The sequence below is a fragment of the Protomyctophum bolini genome (assembly GCF_963924005.1).
Source record: "Protomyctophum bolini genome assembly, chromosome: 10".
In the NCBI taxonomy this organism is placed as follows: Eukaryota; Metazoa; Chordata; class Actinopteri; order Myctophiformes; family Myctophidae; genus Protomyctophum; species Protomyctophum bolini.
The window spans coordinates 7,914,769-7,934,767 of record NC_137871.1 but is presented as its reverse complement, the minus strand read 5'-3'; the positions used below and the strand labels follow the sequence as shown (position 1 = coordinate 7,934,767).

Below are 19,999 nucleotides of genomic sequence, written 5' to 3'. Positions count from 1 at the left end.
TTGCTTAACTCTGTCCTTTAACTCAGTTTAGACTAGCAAAATGCGTTGGGAAGAGATGGGTCATGGGCCCCAGAGAAGTAGTTGAATTATTTTGTTTTGGGAGGTCTGAAGCTTAGTTTTAAGTGACATTGTGATGCTGGAGAAGAGGTGGAAGCTTAGTCAAAGGAGGGCTGAATTAGAGCTCCCTCTAGAGTTTTGAGAGCACTTTGATTTACTTTTTTGATCACTTTTGTTGCCATGTTTTCACCTGTCAGCTTGTTGTCTTTGTTGGAGATTACTATGTCTATGTCATCAACTTTAACCTTGGAGTCATTTACGTTGACCTTACTGAGGGAATGTTTATAACCGAAAGGTTTGTTATCGGTAAGCCGAGTACGGATTTTGGTGAGTTCAGAACTGAGCGCCTCCTCGACTTGCATTTTGTTCTGGCCCGAGATCAGGAGTGCTGAGTCAAGACAAGAACAAGAACTCCTCTCTCCTTTTCTTTCATGTCATGATCAAAGATCCCCTTTTGAATATACAGCTCCATCTCAATGAATTAGATCATTTTGTAAAAGTTAATTTTCTTCTGTAATATAATTCAAAAAGTGAAACTTGAATGAAGTTAAGTATTTAAAACTTTTTTTTTATTTTTTTATCTTGATGATTATGGCATACAGCTCATGGAAATCAAGGGGTGTTCCCTCCTCCCCGTCATCAGTGCCCATACCCGAGGCGGGGTTGACAAAAGGGCCTTTCTAGGGTAGGTACCCTGTTACGGACCACGGTCCTTGTGATTATTTGATATTTGGTTAAGTATAATTATTATTTATGGTGACTATTAAATTAGGATAAAATGTCAATGCCAAAATGTGGGAGTTGTGAACGAGAAATGTAAATGTCTCTGGTATTGAACAAAAAGGGCTACTACAAATAAATTGAAGTTCTTTTCAACCCTGTCTCCTCGCAAATTATGTCATGTCCCTTCACCCTAGATGAAGGTCCATCACAAAAAACATGCAGTAATCCTGGTCTCTAAACTGCCTCCCCCTGGCGGCAGCTGGGGCGCCTGATGGAGGGGAAAGGAACCGGTCGGAATGTTCCTTCCACGCACTACGTCCAAACGGGGAAATTCCCCCCGTCAGGTGAAAAGAAGCAGCTTGGACTCCTCATGCATAGAAGGAAGCATGAGGTCAGCCCCCCCCCCCCCCAGGTTGGCAGAGGAAGTGTAGCACCCAGGATTACATTAGATAATTGACACTGGGTGAAAAAAATGGGTTGCAAAATTGTGGGATAAAAATTACGCCATAATCATCAAGATTAAAACAAAAAAAGCTTTTAAATACTTAACTTTATGCACAATGAATTGAGAATATATGAAAGTTTCACTTTTTGAATTATTAGAAAATTAACTTTTACAAAATATTCTAATTCATTGAGATGGAGCAGTACTTTTTGTCCTACTATAGCCGGGGAGCCACAGGCCCAACATTTGAGACGACCTGTGATGTCATGCTGTACTTTTTATTTGTGTTTTTTCCTATTCATTTGGTCATTAAGGTCCAGAGAATAAGAGGCCTGCTCTGCCTGAAACATCGCGAAAAAAGGTTATTGTATAGCACACCATAGACATTATATAAGGCATTATATAAGGCAACCTTTTACACATTTCATCATGCTTTAAGTAGCATGTGACATTAATGTGACTTAATGTGATGAGGTCGGCACAAATGTGAAGCGTTTTCTTTTTTTCGTATAAAACTCATGCTTGGAATGGATTCAGAATCATGAAAACCCCCTAGTTTGACATGTCACATGCTATAATGAAATGTGGAAAATGTTGCCTTTATAGGTTGTCTGTGGTGTGGTCATAACTTATTTTCCTCACTATGAGTATTATTAGTTAGTGTTAGCTATTAAACAGCTAAATGAAACGTATTGTTTATTGAATTACTAATATCTTCAGCTTTCGCTAGGGGTTAACCTTAGAAACGTTAGGGTAGGCTATTAGCCTCACCTGCTTTTTGTGTTATTTGAGATTAAATGGAAAATTCCCTTCAAACCCATTTAGATCACATCCCTGGTCATATTGTGCACCTAAATAACTGTATTAAAAAAATGTTACAATGTTCCTTTCAACATTCAAATGTAATTCCTCCCAACGCTATGTCCTGCCTACCTATCCTGTTTCACTCAGAAGTTAGATAAACTCAAAATGCAGTGCATGAGGCAATGCATGAGCCCCCCCATGCACTGCATCCTAGAGTTCTGGGTATAGGCTATATTTAAGACTGACTGCAAAGCAGAATTGCTGACAGATAAAAGAGAAAGAAGTAGAAGAACACACTCACGCACGCATGCATGTGTACACACGCGCGCATATATACACACACGCACACTCACACAAACACACGGAAGCCTGTATACGCGTACTGACTTAGGAATCAGGCCAAAACAATTACAACTCCCGACACACAACAAACCTGTATCGAATTGACAAGAGGTGTTACTTGAAATGACTAATTCAACAACTGATCTGAGGCCCAGGTTCCTACTGGCATAACCCCAGCACATTTTGTTGTGAGTAGTATAGGAGATAAGATAGCTGGCGAATCCGAGAGCCGCTGTGTCACAGGAGCATCATCTAACCACTTATTCCAACAACAGGACATCATGAATAAAAATAAAAAAAGAATAACACAGTCAGGGAACGCATAAAGGGTCTGCGTGTGTTGATATTGATGTAATATCTTTACGACCACTGCCGTATGAAGAGATCCCCCCCTTCCTCTCTATTCAACAATAAACCAGCGGTAATAGCATCTTCCCAACATGGACATTATTTCTCCTTATACGACTGTGTCACATCTTCTCCTCCGTCTGCGGCGGAGGAGGCCTTATATATCTGCTCTGGGGGGAAAGTCACAGTAAGATTAAGGGCTTGGCTGACAGGAGAGGGCAGAAGAAGAGATGAATCTGCAGCACTTTTATTGCTGTGGTCAAGACTATAAAGGTTGGCAAGAAGTCAGCTCTGACATAGAGTAAAAAAATAAGACACTTCTTGAGAGTGAGAGAGGGAGGGGGTGGGGAAAGGTGAGCATCTCTTCTTCTTGAGAGAGGGGGTGGGGATAAAAAAAAAGAGAAAGAACTTCCTGTCAGACATAGAGATAGATAGTTCCACCTCTGAACTCATGAAAAACCCAAGGGTTTGTTCAAGATTTAAGCACACAGAACCGGAAATGTTTGATTTAAGGACAGGAGGCGGTCTAGTTTGTATTCGTCTTTGATTGGTTCCATATGGGCGACCCAATGGAGTCCATGTTTAATCCCCCTGGTGTGTATTATGTAGAGGGAACCCCACCTGGGCATGTCACATTCTGGATGAGAACAACTCAAGAGATGATGCATGGCCTTGTCAGATGAAAATGCAGATGGGAATGTCTCATTGCCGAACGCTGTGACAGCGACACACAATGGCAGACTGATGGCTTTAGTCAGAGCTGAATCGTATCGGAGGACATCTGCCATTTCAGCAGGAGGAGGAAGCAAAGTAGAAATGCACTGGCAGAGATCAAACTTTATATAGATTAAGAGGCTGGCGTCTGGCTTGTCTGTCATCTGTTCGGCTCTGACTGAACAGAGTGTCAAACAGATGGTTCACTCTGCTGGCACCTTTCATCTCAGTTAAAGCGAGACATCACTCTTTTCCCGGAGAAAGAAATACATATTTCAACATCAAAATGGTAGCAGCTATACCGTTCTGCCTGTATTGTTCCTGCCATATCACCTGAGTGAATACTCAAATTTGATTGGCTGGAGGAGTTTTGGATTATTTGTGATAACCACAAAGGTTTGACATGACACTTCATCACTGCTCTGAATAACTGCATGATAAAGATGTAGGAGAGAGAGAGAGAGAGAGAGAGAGAGAGAGAGAAAGGTTTCTCACCTATACAGTAGCAGAGAATGATTGACAGGACAACAGCCACGCCCACGGCTATCAGGGCGGTACACCTCCAGGAGCAGTGTTTAGGGGACTTCTTGAACTTAAATGCCCCCCTGGAGAGGCTGTTTCTGGGCAAGGGTCTTGTCGGCGTGGAGTAAACCGCTCCCGTGGCCATGGTGTAACCGGGAGTCGCCGTGCCGAAGAAAGGCGTCGTCCCTGTTCCGGTTTTAAAGAGAAAGTGCCTACGAAGACAAAAAGGAAAGGAACACAACTATGAATTATCGTGACAAGGCATATTATGCAGGCAAGTTTTGAGTAAAGGGAGTTTGGTGCTCATCAACAGTAAAGGACGGAAGTATACAAAGCAAAAACTTTTTTTTGTTTTAACTGGGCACTTAGTCTACCGACATAAGACACTGGAGCACTCTTTAAGTATGCACATTGCACAACACTGCATATATTGCAGGAGTGACTGATGTTTCGGGAAGTGTCTTCCTCAGATCTTGACTCTGAAGGGAGACACAAACGTCAGTCAGCCCTGCTATGTGCAGATTTAACCACACAAAGCCTTCATGTTGGTTACAGAATAATTTACCTGCCGTGCTAGGGGTATATTTGACCGGAATATACACTTGGTTTTATTACCTTTAGTAAACATTTTCATAAAACCTTTCAAGTTTTCAGTCTGTACGTTCTTTCAATCATATATGTGTTTTTTTTCGTAATTAATCATAAAGAAGGGTCTGTTTCTACTGGTTCTACTAAGTGAAGCCGCTTGTACTGTACATCGGCCATTTCTGCTGAAGAGATTTGGTGCAGATGGAACAAAGGAGGTGAAGTACACTACAGACCCCTGGTGGACCCCAAGTAATAAGTATACCAGTGTCTTATTTGGGTAGTCTATTTGAAGTGTCCAAGATAAGTGTTTGCTTCCATACTGTTCATAAAGAGAATTTTACTTTCAATGAATCCCTGAACTTTACAGAACATCACGTTAATCTGTCCACCACTTTCACATGGCAAGGCATTGAACCTTGAACCCTCCGGTAAAATGTGGGCATGTATATGTCCCTCTCTGAAGGCGTATGATTTATTCTCCATGCAGAAAATGGGAGATTTGTTTATGAATATAATGGCTGGGTTTCCCCAAAGGAAACATGTATAGTGAGTATGCGTGTGGTTCTTCTCAACAACACCCCCTTTCACTGTGAACATAGATATTCCGTGCATAGATGTGCCATGCAATGGTAGGCCTGAGGCCTACCATACCGGCCTGACCAGTCAATAAAATAATGCTGAATTAACTAGCTTGTATTGGTAACTTTGACTGCACAATAGCCTCCCATTTAACCTCCTTGTAGGCCTATTTATTTATTAACCCACAATTGAATGTTATTCAATTTAATTCACTTGCACAATGGGAGTAGTGTTTTCATAATAGGCCTACATTTATGTTGCCGACATCACTTCGCCTCTGAAATTGAATTGAATAATACTGCTGGACATCTGACAGTAGGCTCTCTTCACTCAAAAATGATATGGCAATTTAATTTCTTTGATGCTGAAGTAGGCCTAAACATGTTTCGAAATTTTTATAAAATGAAGAAAGTCACCACTAATTTCTCTGTGAATGGTTTTATTACTGCCACATGTCGACAGGTGTGTGTAGGCTAAAGAGGCTTTAGGGAAACAGGTTTGCTTCTAAATGTATTCATGCAGGAGGCTGTGCTCTAGTCTAGGTTGTCAATTTCTATGTTGTTGTGTTTGACAGTGTTTCCCAAAAAAGGACATGTCTGATTGCAACACAAAATGTGTTTGGGGAAACCCAGGGAACTTTGACAGAAAAAGACCCGCTCACCGTATAAACAAAGAAGTAAAACTCCTTAGACTTGAGACTTAGAAAAAACCCAGCCATTAATGTCCCCAATCTCCCTATAATTCTGAAACACTAATATTTGTACAGATCACTTCCTTTTCTCAGCTGGTTGAGGGTGTTAATATCCTGTCTAATCCTGACATGGGAACCTCATAAAAACAATCAACTCCCACTTGCCCTTTCGCAGCAAGGGCCGCTGCTAATAGCCCATTATACCTGGGGTAATTAAGAGAGTTTAATCAAATGCAGTGAGGGGCAATCGTCCTATTAGCTTTTAAACCCCTGATGAGAACCTCTTAAGTAAACGAATTAAGCCCTGTTCCTACTCTTGCCACTACTTACAGATTACCAGACAAAATGTCTGGTAATGGGTTATTTAATCCATTACATTATAGCGCCCAGTCGATTTATAAACACGGATCACTTTTACCGACGGGCCGGATGTTGCTGTGAATGTGTGTGTGTAGCAGCTAACGATAGCCACGCCACTCTAGAGTCGATCGACAACAACGGGAGGTAAGAATAAAATCTATCGCGACTAGCGACTGGACCGCGGAGGGCCGTCTTAACACAGGATCTTTTGTCATAATTAGACGGGATGATGATTTAGATCGCGAGTTATTGATGTTTTAAGATTTTCGTCGGCTAAACTGGGGAGGGAGTTTTTCGACTACGTCTCATTCTTGCGCAACATCGAGGATTGCCCAACAGGCGCTCCCGGGCTGTGTATAGCCATGCGATCTGTTCTCATAGCAATAAACTTCGTCTTTTGGACAATACTTCGTCCTGGGCGTCGGCCGTTTACTATAGAAAAGACGAAGATACTTCTTCCTGGGCATTCTAGGGGCTGTATTTTGCGTGTCTTAAGTACCAGGTCTTATTCCCTAACTTGAGTAAACTAAAGACCTGGAGGCGTGGTCAATGCCATTTGGCTATTCTGAGTGGCCAAAGAGCATTGATCACGCCTCCAGGTCTTTCGTTTACTCAAGTTAGGGAATAAGACCTGGTACTTAAGACACGCAAAATACAGCCCCTACTAGGTGTTAAATGCCTAATCTAGAGACTCTGGTCCAGGCAGGGACAGCAGTGGTAAAGAATACATTCACTTTTCATTTCGTAACCTTATCATTTCCTCAGATTAAAAAAAAGTTACTAGAGCGGTGCCCGTGTTAATTGTGACGTCAGAACAGGCCAGATCCATAATTATACGGAGATATACAGTAGGCGTGATCAGGTCCAGATCCCAGCAGAGGCATTTGTGCTGGTTCTGGACAACCAGAAATGCATGCCCCACCCAGTTATTATGATGTACAGTATGTGTCCCTTTTATGGAGTTCTTTGTCAAGCATGCCAAATGAGGCTTTTTTATGCTGGTTCTGGACAAACGGAAAACGCAGAGTAGTACCCATTCCAGGGCCTGGGCAAAGTGGCCTTTTTGGGGCGATTCTGGACAACCGTGGGTCCGACCGACTCAATACCAGGCACTGCGGGGGGGGGGGTGGAACGTGTGTGTCCAATTTTAAGTCGTGGGGCGAACGGTTCTTGAGCTCTTGAGACAGACAGAAAGACAGACACATTATGCATCTATAGATAGATAGATAGATAGATAGATAGATAGATAGATAGATAGATAGATAGATAGATAGATAGATAGATAGAACTGAGTTTTAGTTACTGATTAATTCATAGAAGCCCAGCAGACCAATGGGTGACTTGAAAACGTGGGATAATTTAAGGCACTTGTACAAGTACATGATGATATTCAAGTGCCATTAAAAAAAAATATATATATATATATATATATATATTATATTCTCTTCAAAAATGCACCTACTTATAGGTGTAGGGGGCCTAGGGGCCATGTCCCTGTTCCCTGAATATGGCTTCCTCTGCATTGTTTAATCCCTAGAGCTCTTCCCTCCCTTGGAGACGGTATGTCACCTGGGAGCAAGCTCTGCCTCAGGAACCATGCTTAGGGGGGAAAGAAATACCTTCTGCCACCCTGAGCGAGCAAGCATGTGCAATGTGCATCGCTGTGGAGTTCTGGGACTTGGCCTGTTGAGCCGAGCTTATACTAAGAATCCCATTTGATGGGAACACAGGCGTTAGAGATAAGATATTTCATCACATTTAGCATCGGCATAATACGTATGTTGAAAGTGAAGTGAAACCTATGGGTCATGATGGTCCAAACAACAATATTATGCCACGTCAAATCTGTTTGGGATCTAGGGCTATGCAGCAAGAACTGTGGTTGGCATGATGCATTCACTCAGAAGTCTCTCTATGGTCTCTACCTCTTCTGACCTAATCTTCCTCTCAATAATGCAGAGCCGTCCTAGTGCAAATATTCTCTTGGCGAGCGTACCATATAACACGAAATGAATTTGAGAGAATGTAAACAGTGGGTTTTGTAGAACTAGTCCTTACCCGATATTGCCCCCCAGAAATATTAATTACCAGTCATTTTAACTTGTATAATATATTTTTGTGTTTTTTTTTTAATGAATAAAAACAGTACTATAACATGAAAGTATTTGTATAAATGCTAAATGTTAATTGAACTCTGAGAGTGTAAATGGGTTCATTTGGTGTGGTTCCATTTGGTTCCAAACTATCATTTAACTGGGGACATGGGGGGAACTCCCCCATGCAGGACCCCTAAACTATGATTTATCCACACACACACACACACACACACGCGCGCGTTGCGAAAGTAGCGAGACACAGACACACACGTGCGTTGCGAAAGTAGCGAGACACACACACACACACACACACACACACACACGCGTGGCGAAAGTACACACACACACACACACACACACACACACACACACACGTGCGTTGCGAAAGTAGCGAGACACACACACACACATACACGTGCGTTGCGAAAGTAGCGAGACACACACACACACGCGCGTGGCGAAAGTACACACAAACACACACACACGTGCGTTGCGAAAGTACAGCTGCCTGGAAGGAATTGTTTACCTGGGCTGGTGGAAGGCAACGTGTGACGTGTGATCAGTGTGTGACCCACGCACGCGTGCGTGGCGAAATTCGTCGGGTGAAAGAAAGTGTGTTGTGCTGTGTACTGCATGCTGCAACGTGAGCTGAGGCAGAGGCTGTGCCACACAAGCTGATTATACTGTAGAGTCTACACTACAGTGTAGATGTTTGCTTCTTTATAGCCAATTATTTTAACCCTCATTTTCTCCCCAATTTAGTTGTTAAGCCAATGAATTCCTCCACCACACACATTTCTGTGCTGTCACTGCTGTTCCCTGCTGTATCCTCCTAACTAATCTGGAGACCCCACCGGGAGGACAACTCTTCCCGCAGCACTAGCTCCCTGCTGACGGGTGCCACCCCAGCCTGTAGGAGTATGTTATAACCCATATCAGAGACGTGCTGGCCATTGGGAAATTCGGGACAACTCCCGAACGGCCGGTCCAGTCCAGTCCAGGCCGGTCTGGGTTCAGCCGTTTTTTATATATAAAAAAAAACAAAACACCACGTCCCTGACCAATATCATCCTCCCCGTCCGGCTTCCCTCCTCTTGAACACAGGCCAATTGTGTTTGCTTAGATGCCCCGACAAAGCCGGACACGCCACTGTGGATTCAAACCCACAACCTCTGTGGTGGTTGGTGGGGGCAGGAACTTTACCACTGTCCCATCGGAGCACTTAATAAAGGTTATCTTATCGTATTTCACGTTTCATGTTTCTGGCCCGCAAGGCTAATGTTGGGATAGAAAATGTCCTCTGATCAATTTCCTGACTGCAAGAACAAATGTCATGTTTGGATCGTCTGAGTCAGATTTGGACGCTGGGCTGTGATTGACATGGGCAGACCAGGGAATGCATTTAAAGGTTACAACACATCACTGTCTGAAATGAATCACAATGACTGTGCAGTCAGCTTCCCTGTACTGTAGAGCCAATGGAAAAGTGCATCTAGTAACTAATTAAATAGCAGGCCTTTCATTTAAAGTGATATTGAACGTTGTACTGTCTACTGTACCTGGACATGATACAAGTACAAATGTGTTGATCAGCTTTTTCTGATGCTTTTGTGCTCTGTGAGTGAAGAACTAGAAGTAGTCAATATAATCATGGTGTTGTAGGAAAATAACACTTTTAGCACATAAACAAAATGGGGGGGGAAATTTATATATCAATAGCAGAAACCACTTATTTGCACTTGTTTATGTGCCAACAGTATGATTTTGAGACCCGTTTCACTGTAATGCCGGTGAATTAATCACTACTGCTGGTTTCTCACTCGGAGCACAGAAGCAACACGTAAAGATGGATATTGTTTGGACGATTTCATGCCCAGGTAGCTATATAACTATAGGTTCTACTAAAGTTCAATATAGCGTTAACTATTACACGTATATACACAATGTACATACAGACAGTACAGTACTATCCTACTATGAATGTGCCACGTCTGTCTGTCTGCGTGTGTGTGTGTGTGTGTGTGTACGGTTGTAATGCACGTAACTCGTTTGCCCCACCGACACACGTGTTCCCCCCCCCCACAGGGAGTGCAGTGCCAGGTATCGAGTCGGTCGGACCAACGGCTTTCCAGAACCACCACAAAAGGTGGGCCTATACGAGACCAACTCCTTTCACCTGGGCCAGGCTCTGCCAGTGGGCCTAATGAGGCCAACTCCTTTCACCTGTGCAATTTCCAGCCTCAGCCAATTGACTCTCAACCAATCAGGCTCTGCCAGTGGGCCGAATTGATTGCCACTAGTACACTTTTCAGCTTTCAGTCCTCCCACACAGGCACATAGCAGAAACTCTACCGCCCACTCCGTCGCGGCACACACAAACAAACAAGCCACTAATACCACCACTTTTACAGAACAACATAATGATACAAACCAACAGACAACAGACACAACCCTTTGTAGAGGGTTTATTTGTCACTCGCTGATACAGGTACAGTGAAATTATCATGATGGCACTGGCAGAATGGCAGCACGCCCGGACCTTTCCTGGTGGCCTGCCGCCTATTGGCCTGCCTGCCTGTCCTGTTTTTTTTTTCATCATTGCGGCAACCTACGGTCGCGGCCCACCGGGAATATGCCCGGTACGTCCTGTGGCCAGTCCAGCCCTGCACAGATCTCCATGTGGGACACCGGCTGACAGTCAAAACGGGTGCTATGACAACGTATATCATTAGGTTCCCAAGTTGCATCGTTCCCAAGTAGGCCGGTGGCCGACTGCGACGGACTCTAGTATATTATAAAGCAAATGTAATAACATGTTATTCTTATTATATAGGTATCCAGGTAATGAATGAGTAATATACCCGTTTGTTATTTGGCAACAGTGAACTTATTATTATCTATTTGACTCATATTATAATGTTGCAACAAGCCTGTACATTTACCTCCACCAAAAGATATGTTTCTATCCCTGGCTGTCTGGGTAGGACATTGTGCATTCATCCTGCATCGACATCCGTTGCGTGCCATATACTATTAAGTAAGGGATTCATATTAATTTACTTTGGCACATGATGCAACCCACTATCCACAAGCACAGGACTGACAGAGAACATGGACAACTAGACATTTAACCCATTCTGACCTGAGATCAGATTCATACGAGGATTCCACTGGACACACACTGGTCTGATGAACCCATATTCTGACCTGAGATCAGTTCTAAAAAATGTCAGTCGTTCTTTGATTTTTCAAAAAATAGCAGACCTACAAGCTCGTAGCGCGCCACTCGGTGGCGCACTATGAGCTTGTAGATCTGCTATTTTTCAATAGCTAAAGCATAACATGATGCTAACACCAAAATGGGTGCCCGGTCAGAATGGGTTAAATTAGCAGCAGGCATGCCCTAATAATACTAGTGATGTATGCAGTTACATTAAGTGTTATTTCAAGACCGATTAGTTTTTCCGAAGGTCAGCAGTCAGCACTCAAAAGACTGTTGGACAGCTCTGAAGAAGTGGAATGTGTGCAGACATTAAGACTCTCACAATTAGTTTTGTTGTTTACTTGATTGTCATGTTTATAAATGTATATTTTTGCTGTAGATGTAACGTTGACTTATACGGGCAAACTTGCATGTCTGCAATTGGCCGATACATGATCCCACGCACGCACGCGCGTGCTCACACTCACACACACACACACACACACACACACACACACACACACACACACACACACACACACACACACACACACACACACACACACACACACAAGAAAAACAACACCTGCATCCAGTACATGGATGTGGTCTCACTAGTAAATAATCCGGAATTGGCATCCAGGGAGTGTGTCTGCAGTCTTGTAGCGGGGCCGGGCCAACGCTGACGGAGATTAGCTTGGGTAACAGACGGAAGGACACACACACACGCGGTCGGACTGAAAGGGGCGAAAAACACATTCTCGAGACAACAAAATAGTTAACTTAACTAAGAGCTAGAGTACTATACAGGAGTGGTTCAGCAAGCATAAAACAAAAGTGGTATTATTTGGTACCAGGCAGTGGCCATCTGGGGACAGGACAGACTAATCTCCGCTTGGAGCTGGAGACAGGACAGACTATGTGGAGCAGTCAGGGCTGCAGAAAATGCTGTAATATGCAGCGGAGAAGGAATTGAGGTCAGAACTTACACAACGCCTGAGACAGCGCGCGCGCACGCACGCACACACACGCACACACCCACACACACACGAATGAGCAGATTGAAAAACCAATGCAAGACAAAGGCAGACTGGTGATCAGGAAAGACAGTCAGGCCAGGAGTTCACAGGCAGGTGATCAGGCAGGCAGGCAGGCAGGGAGACAGACCAAATAGACTATAGAAAGTTGCATTCAGTTGAGCGCAAGTGTCTGTCTGAAATCATGCCCTGATAATAATCGTCATAATAGTTAGATTAGATCAGTGGTTCTCAAAGTGGGGTCCTTGAGGATGGTTCCAGGGGGCTCCCGGCTAGATTTGTTAATAAAAATGATCATTTTGTTTCAAAAAGAAAAACACAAATCTTCTCTTCTGGGGGTCCCTGGCACAAAACCTTTTCAGATGGGGGTTCATGGCCAAATATACCATGCAGGCTCCTTACAATAAAGTTGGAGAACCACTCGATTATAGATGGTTACATCGCATGTCGCGACAGTACTACTTAGCAGCGCAGCATGTGATCACCGACTGTACATTTGCTGTAGAAGTCACACATCGCCAAGCAGCGGTCAGTAGGCTCGTCTCTAAGCGGACAGAGCGGTCGTTGTGATATTCACCAATATCAGAACAAAACTATACTTCACAAGAACAAGAGACTCACTTATCTCTAGCATTTATTTTACACGCACAGATGAACTATAATGTCAACTTCCACAAGTTGACATTATAGTGGAAGGAGGCAGAACAAGGACATGGACAAAGACTGAACGGGGACAGTGTCATTCCAACGCGGGCTGACAGCCAGGCCTAGAGCTGGATTGGACAGGGCAGGAGGACTACTGGATAGGACCGGATAGGGCCGTGTGACACCAGACAGTGCAGATGCAGGACGGGATTAGATAAGACTGGGCAGGGCAGAACCACTGGGCTAGACGTGACAGACAGGGCCAGGAGAGGTAGAGCAGGTAACCCCGACAGGCAGACATGGAGACACATACACGTACGTACGTACATACAGTACGTACACTAGTACAAGCGGACAGGCAGAGAGAAACCAGCATTAACAGACAGCCTGACAAGACGACAGACAGAAAAAAAAACGGAAAGACTAACGGATACACTAATATACAAGCAGACAAACGAGGCTGGACACCTTATAACCAACTTATAAACAATCAGACAGGCAGGCAGGTTTGGGTTCTGGGATGCTGGACCAAGACTAACATAAGGGTCTGTACGGTATACACACGGTCAACACAATGGACAGTCAATCAGCGCAGATGTACGGTAACACAATGTGACATAAAGCAGATGAGAGGGCCGATCGCGAGGTGAGAGTGACAGGTAGAAGTGGCACAACTGGGACACTTAATGCAGAGCGGAATGGGAACGGGAATGACATACCGACTACGATAATGTGTGCACTGGAAGAGCACTTCAACAGCTTGAGATCATTATATTATGTGATCATCTATTATTACCATACAATGATTATAATTATAAGGCCAATAGGGCCGGTGGTGGTTGATGATATTCATACACGCTCCCAGATGCTGCTTGATCTCTGTTCATTGCCCTGAAATGGAAAATCCAATAATTACCTAATGGGAAATTGAAAGAATTTTAATATGCACATAATTAACGGGATTTTTTTTTTCCTTTTCTCTGCCTATACCCGATAACCATTTGGCACTGGGTGGGTTTTGAAGGCTTTTGCGTATAGAAAAAAAAGAGAGCGGCCTGCATTTAATACTTTTTCTGTCCGCATGTACAGTATGAATGAATGAATGCATGAAGGAATGAACGAACGAACGAACGAACGAAAGAACGAACGATGAACAAACGGACGAACAAACGAACGGTTTCATTTGGTGATGAAAGAAGAGCACATCAGAACTTCCACAACATCATCACAGAGGATAAAAAAAACACAATAAAGTCCCGAGGCCTATACGTACATATATCCACTGTGGTCCAACAGAACAGTCACAACATTTCACAATGTATATGACACGCCGCCGTATAGCAGGACGTTTTTTGGCCTTAACCCTCTGCGCGAAGGCCAACCCGAAACGTCCGGCGCGTTTGATCTTGCTGCCGGCGGGGCTTTTTTTAACCCATTCTGACCTGAGATCAGATTCATACGAGGTTTCCACTGTGACACACACTGGTCTGATGAACCCATTCTGACCTGGGATCAGATTCTAAAAAATGTCAGTCGTTCTTCGATTTTTTCAAAAAATAGCAGACCTACAAGCTCGTAGCGCGCCACTCGGTGGCGCGCTACGAGCTTGTAGATCCACCAGTAGTCACAGAGACTGATCCTGGTGGAGCTGAGCCAGTGATTAAGGGGAATGTGATAGCGCTGTCTGATGGCACGACGTGATTAAATGATGACATGATTAATAGATGGAGGTGAAGAGGACACATCCCTCATTCAGACACACACACACGCACACACATTATTCTACTAATAGCTATAGTGTGTGGTTTGTTGTGCACGCGTGTCCGGGCGCACGCGCATGCAGTGTGTGTGCATGTATGTGTTAGCATGAGAAAGAGAGGGGTAGGGTGTGTGTGTGTGTGTGTGTGTTTGTGCGCATGTACGTGTTACTATGAGAAAGAGAGGGTTTGGGGTGTGTGTGTGTGTGTGTGTGTTTGTGTGACTGTGTGCATGTTTAATGTGTTAGCATGAGAAAGAGAGGGTTAATGCGTGTGTGTGTGTGTGTGTGTGTGTGTGTGTGTGTGTGTGTGTGTGTGTGTGTGTGTGTGTGTGTGTGTGCGCGCGTGTGCGTGCGTGAGTGTGTGTATGCGGCAGAAAGAGAAAACAGAAGAAAATGGCTAAAGGGGAGAGGGGACAAAAAGAGTTGTTGTAGCTTGTAGATCTGCTATTTTCAGTGTGTGACACCAACATGTGTGCATGGGAGAATCTTTTTTCCCCCTTTGTTTTGGCTCGGCTGCAGGGATCATGTCTGAAACTATGAGAGGCAACGTCCGTCCTTTGAATAATGTAATCCTCCTCTTAGCCTGACACGCCGCGCTAGGCTATAGCGTGAGCGTTTCAAGGTGAGTGCAGGAATAATCGGGAGCCTTTTAATCTGCCCAGCCGACAGCGAGGGCTACAGTACAGATGTTCAGCGGAGTCTAGGGACTTTTCCTATTTCACTCGTTCTCTCTCTCTCGCTCTCTCTCTCTCTCTCACCATCGTCACCTGCCCTCTCTTCAGGGAGGTGTGCTGTACCTGTGTTGCTAGCGTGCGTGTGTGTGTGTGTGTGTGTGACCAGTATGGTGCAATCTTTAGACATTGTGGTATTATCAGAGACACAGAAAAGGTGTTTTCTTTTTCAATCTGAGCTCTGAACAATGATGACCCCCAACTGCCCTTGTCTTAACATGTACATGTAAATGCACTTGCTCACCAAGAGAGCATGCACAGTATGTTTTGACAATCTGTCGGCACAACGTCCTAGCATAAAATTATAATTCACATCGTAGTAAGAACACCTGCATTTCCCACTGGCATCAATACAGTACACTGTACTGTCACTGTAGGTTGGTCGGTCTTTACATGTATCTATAATAATGCCATGGCACCATGTATACCGTATACTTGGATGCTAACTTATTCATTTCTCTGCTGCATGAATGAGCATTCAGTATAGGGTCACTATTTTCATTCTGTATATTTTCTATCCTGCAGGCAATATTCTGTTTTTTTAGCTGCACCATATACTGTAGACATATAGCCTATATACTGTATATCCACATACCTGAATAACGTAGGGAAGGTGCAATTGTAAATGTATATCTTTGGTTGCTCATACTTATTTATACATGTATTTATCTTATTCTGCATTCTGTACTGTATTTGCTTCTGTGTGCAACATTGATCATTGATTTTTTTCCACCCCCCTGAGCTTTGTATTTGTAGCTTGTGTTACATCTCGAAGTGTATTATGGTGGACATTGTTGCACAGTACTAGCTGGAGATCGCTGCGCCAACATTTCACTGCACATGTATGCACTGTATGAGTGGCGTGCGTGTATGTGACAAATGTGAAAAAAGTCTTTCAATCTTGAATGTTGTTTGTGGCTGCTTGTGCATAAGATTATAGATGGACAGGATTTGATTGGGGTTGAGGGTGTGATGTGCTGAGCGCACGTGCGTATAGATTGAAGTTTTGGACTGTGAGAGTGATCCGTGTTCATGAATGACAATCAGGGGTGGGAAATCAACACAGGAAGCCATCTGACCAACACTGGTAGTTTCACCGCCGAGTCTAAGTGACTGACTGACTCGATGCTCACAGCCAGGTAACTATAACCATTATTACGAAATAATGCGCAGTAAAAAATGACTGGGCAGCTTTGGGCAATGTTTTACTTTCACCAACAACAGAGGCTGGAGAGAGAGAGAGAGAGAGAGAGAGAGAGAGGGAGAGATAAAACAGAAGGAAGGCTTTTTAATTATTTACAATTTGTTCGATTGATTTATATGTTGTATTTAATTGTTATAATCACTAGCCCTTACCCGTTGTGAGTGACTAATAAATTCATTAATAATCATTAATGTGTGAAATCGACTGACTGTATGCCTGTACCTATGCCTTTCATCCAAAAAAAAAAGAGGAAAAAAAAAGAAGGAAGGCTGGAGGACAAAATAAACAAGTGTTTGACACAACACCCCGTAATGACCACGTGTATCTACAGTCAGTCAAGACATTTATATAACCTGCACACCCACGACCTATACCAGCCTCACTGCACTTCTAACTTGTTGGTCTGTTGGTGGAACAGCACAACGCAAGACACATCATTGCATTTAAGCCACAAACGCTCCCCTGACACCTGGATCCGGTGAGGAGTCGGACTGACAGTGCATTTAGAACACCTTCACAAAGACTAATTTTGAAATGTCACAACATCTCAGAGAATCTGAGGGGAGAGAATGCCAGAGAGGATTGCAAGACATATATATGGAACAGCAGACGGTCACCAGCGGGAGCGTGGGCTGTGTGTGTGTGTGTGTGTGTGTGCACAGTGAGCACAGTCTCGCGATCGAGAAAGGCCATCATAGGCAGACCTGTATCCCGAGAGAAGACAGACTATGCACCCACTGCACACAAAATGAAGTGGAAACCGAGCTACACTTCCTAACCATCTGAGTGATCTTGGTACATAGAATTTGATCTATTAAAGATTCTGACCTTCAAATGTACATAATTTTTGTTTTGATTGTATTGCTGTATTGTTGTATTATTCTTTCTGCTTTGGCAATGTAAACGTATGTTTTCTCATGCCAATAAAGTGTGTGTGTGTGTGTGTGTGTGTGTGTGTGTGTGTGTGTGTGTGTGTGTGTGTGTGTGTGTGTGTGTTGACAAGACAGACATACATACTAGAACTAGTGTATATAAAATATAAAAGTAAAAATATGTAGGACGACCGATTCTACTCTATGGCTCCGAGACATGGACACTTTCAAAGAAACTAAAGAAACGGTTGGCACTTACACCCGCCTTCTAATGAGAGCGCAAAATCTGTCTTGGAAGAGCCACCCATCGACTAATCTAATATACGGCAACCTTCCCCCCGTGTTTCTTCACTAGTCCGATCCAGGAGAACACAGTTTTCTACAGAGCTCACAATGAGGTTTATATCTTCCCTTCTTCTCTGGAGTCCTGCCTCAAAGCAGACCAGAGGTAGAAAACTGTCGTTCCCTGATGTCATCGCTATAGGGACACAGGCATCAGTAAGCAGGAACTGGGGATGGCAATGAAGGACCGGGCGTGTTATTGTGAAAATCCACGATCTCGACCGCGGTCGAAAAATGATAATGATGACTAGTGTACATAGTGACATACATAGCCACTTTAGGCCACCCAGCGGTATTGCAGCTGTCCGTACTCAAACAGACATACATGGAGACATACTGTATTCATATAAATACATTCATACGTTAATTGGAGCGGTTCGGCACAACTCAAAGGAAAATGCGCAAAAGAAAGTGCACGAGTCACTCTTAATTGTGCCCCAGTAGTCATAGAGTAAGGCGCCAGTGCCATATGGTGCCATAGCAAATCGATTTCACACAGAGTCAACTTTAAGTAAAGGACAGCTGTAGCAACAGAGTAAGTACAGTGCCTGCCGAGTGCACGAGGCTATTCGACATGCAATGCTCATCGCATAATAATGGAACTCAATAGCACATCAATACAAAGCCATCACAGTTGCTATGGAGACCAACGCTTAACCAGTGAACATGTGTGGTTCATTAAAAGCACTCTAAAAGCACTTAAAGATCTCAGGTGTGAATGTTTTCTTGGAACTATACAAGAATAGCGGCATGCAGTAACAGTTCTCTATTGTGTGTATAACCCATTCTGACCTGAGATCAGATTCATACGAGGTTTCCACTGGACACACACTGGTCTGATTAACCCATTCTGACCTGAGATCAGATTCTAAAAAATGTCAGTCGCTCTTCGATTTTTCAAAAATAGCAGACCTACAAGCTCGTAGCGCGCCACTCGGTGGCGCGCTATGAGCTTGTAGATCTGCTATTTTTAAATAGCTAAAGTATAACATGATGCTAACACCAAAACGGGTTCCCGTTCAGAATGGGATAATTGAGGTCTTTATACAATTACAGAGCTGGAGTGGTCTTGGCACCATATAGAGCAAAACCTAAAGTAGAACAGAATGTCTCAGGTGGACAAGATGCCATTAGTCACTTAGGAAATGACTATAATCAAGAACATGTGGTCTCTTAACCACACGGTCTGGTAAAACTGTGCTAATTTGTGTAAAATGTGCAATTTTACAAAATGAAATACAAATTGATTGTGAATCAATGTCTTGTTCTGTTGGATATTTTAGCTGCTCCCTGAACAAGAAGAAACGTAATTGTCAATGTTTGTTCACTTCAATTCCTCGTATAGGGGCAGTTACTGAGGTGAGCGGAACCTTCTTGATGCTTTCAGAGGGTGCTTACAGCAGTGGTTCTCAAGCCTTTTCATGTCAAGGGACCCCCAAATTGACACTTAATGGCCCACGGACCCCCATTTGAAAAAGATATGCCAGGGACCCCCATAATGGTATGGCAGTGATTCTCAAGTCTCAACAATTTTAATTTCAAGGACTCCCAGTTTGACATGCATTAGGCTATAGACACCCCATTGAATGACATTTCTATCCCCGGGACCCCAGTTTATATTGTAAAATCAACGTTAATTTAACTCTGAGAGTGTACAAAAGGGTCCATTTGGTTGCATTTGTACACTCTCTGAGTTACAACAAGGGTTAATTTGGCTCATATCTATCATTTAGCTGGGGAAACCCCCGGAACCTCCCTCAAGGACCCCTGGGGATAGCTCTGGTCCATAGCATTAATGCTTCGATTCTGCAAATTTCTTTCCTGCATTAAGGATATGGGACTTTCCCTATTAAATATCAAATCGAAATCAGACCAGCCTCTCCTCTTTAGTGGAAATCTCACGAACGTTTGACCTACTCACCAATACAAACACGGGTT

At 43.6% G+C, this 19,999-nt stretch overlaps 1 protein-coding gene across 1 annotated transcript in view; it reads right to left on the bottom strand.

Annotated features, from left to right (window-relative positions):
- LOC308323109 (teneurin-3) overlaps nucleotides 1-19,999 on the bottom strand; it is a 223,061-nt gene that overhangs the window by 122,700 nt on the left and 80,362 nt on the right. The window contains 1 exon segment of the mRNA XM_080774726.1: nucleotides 3,929-4,167. Coding sequence (XP_080630852.1) covers nucleotides 3,929-4,167 — 239 coding nt within the window.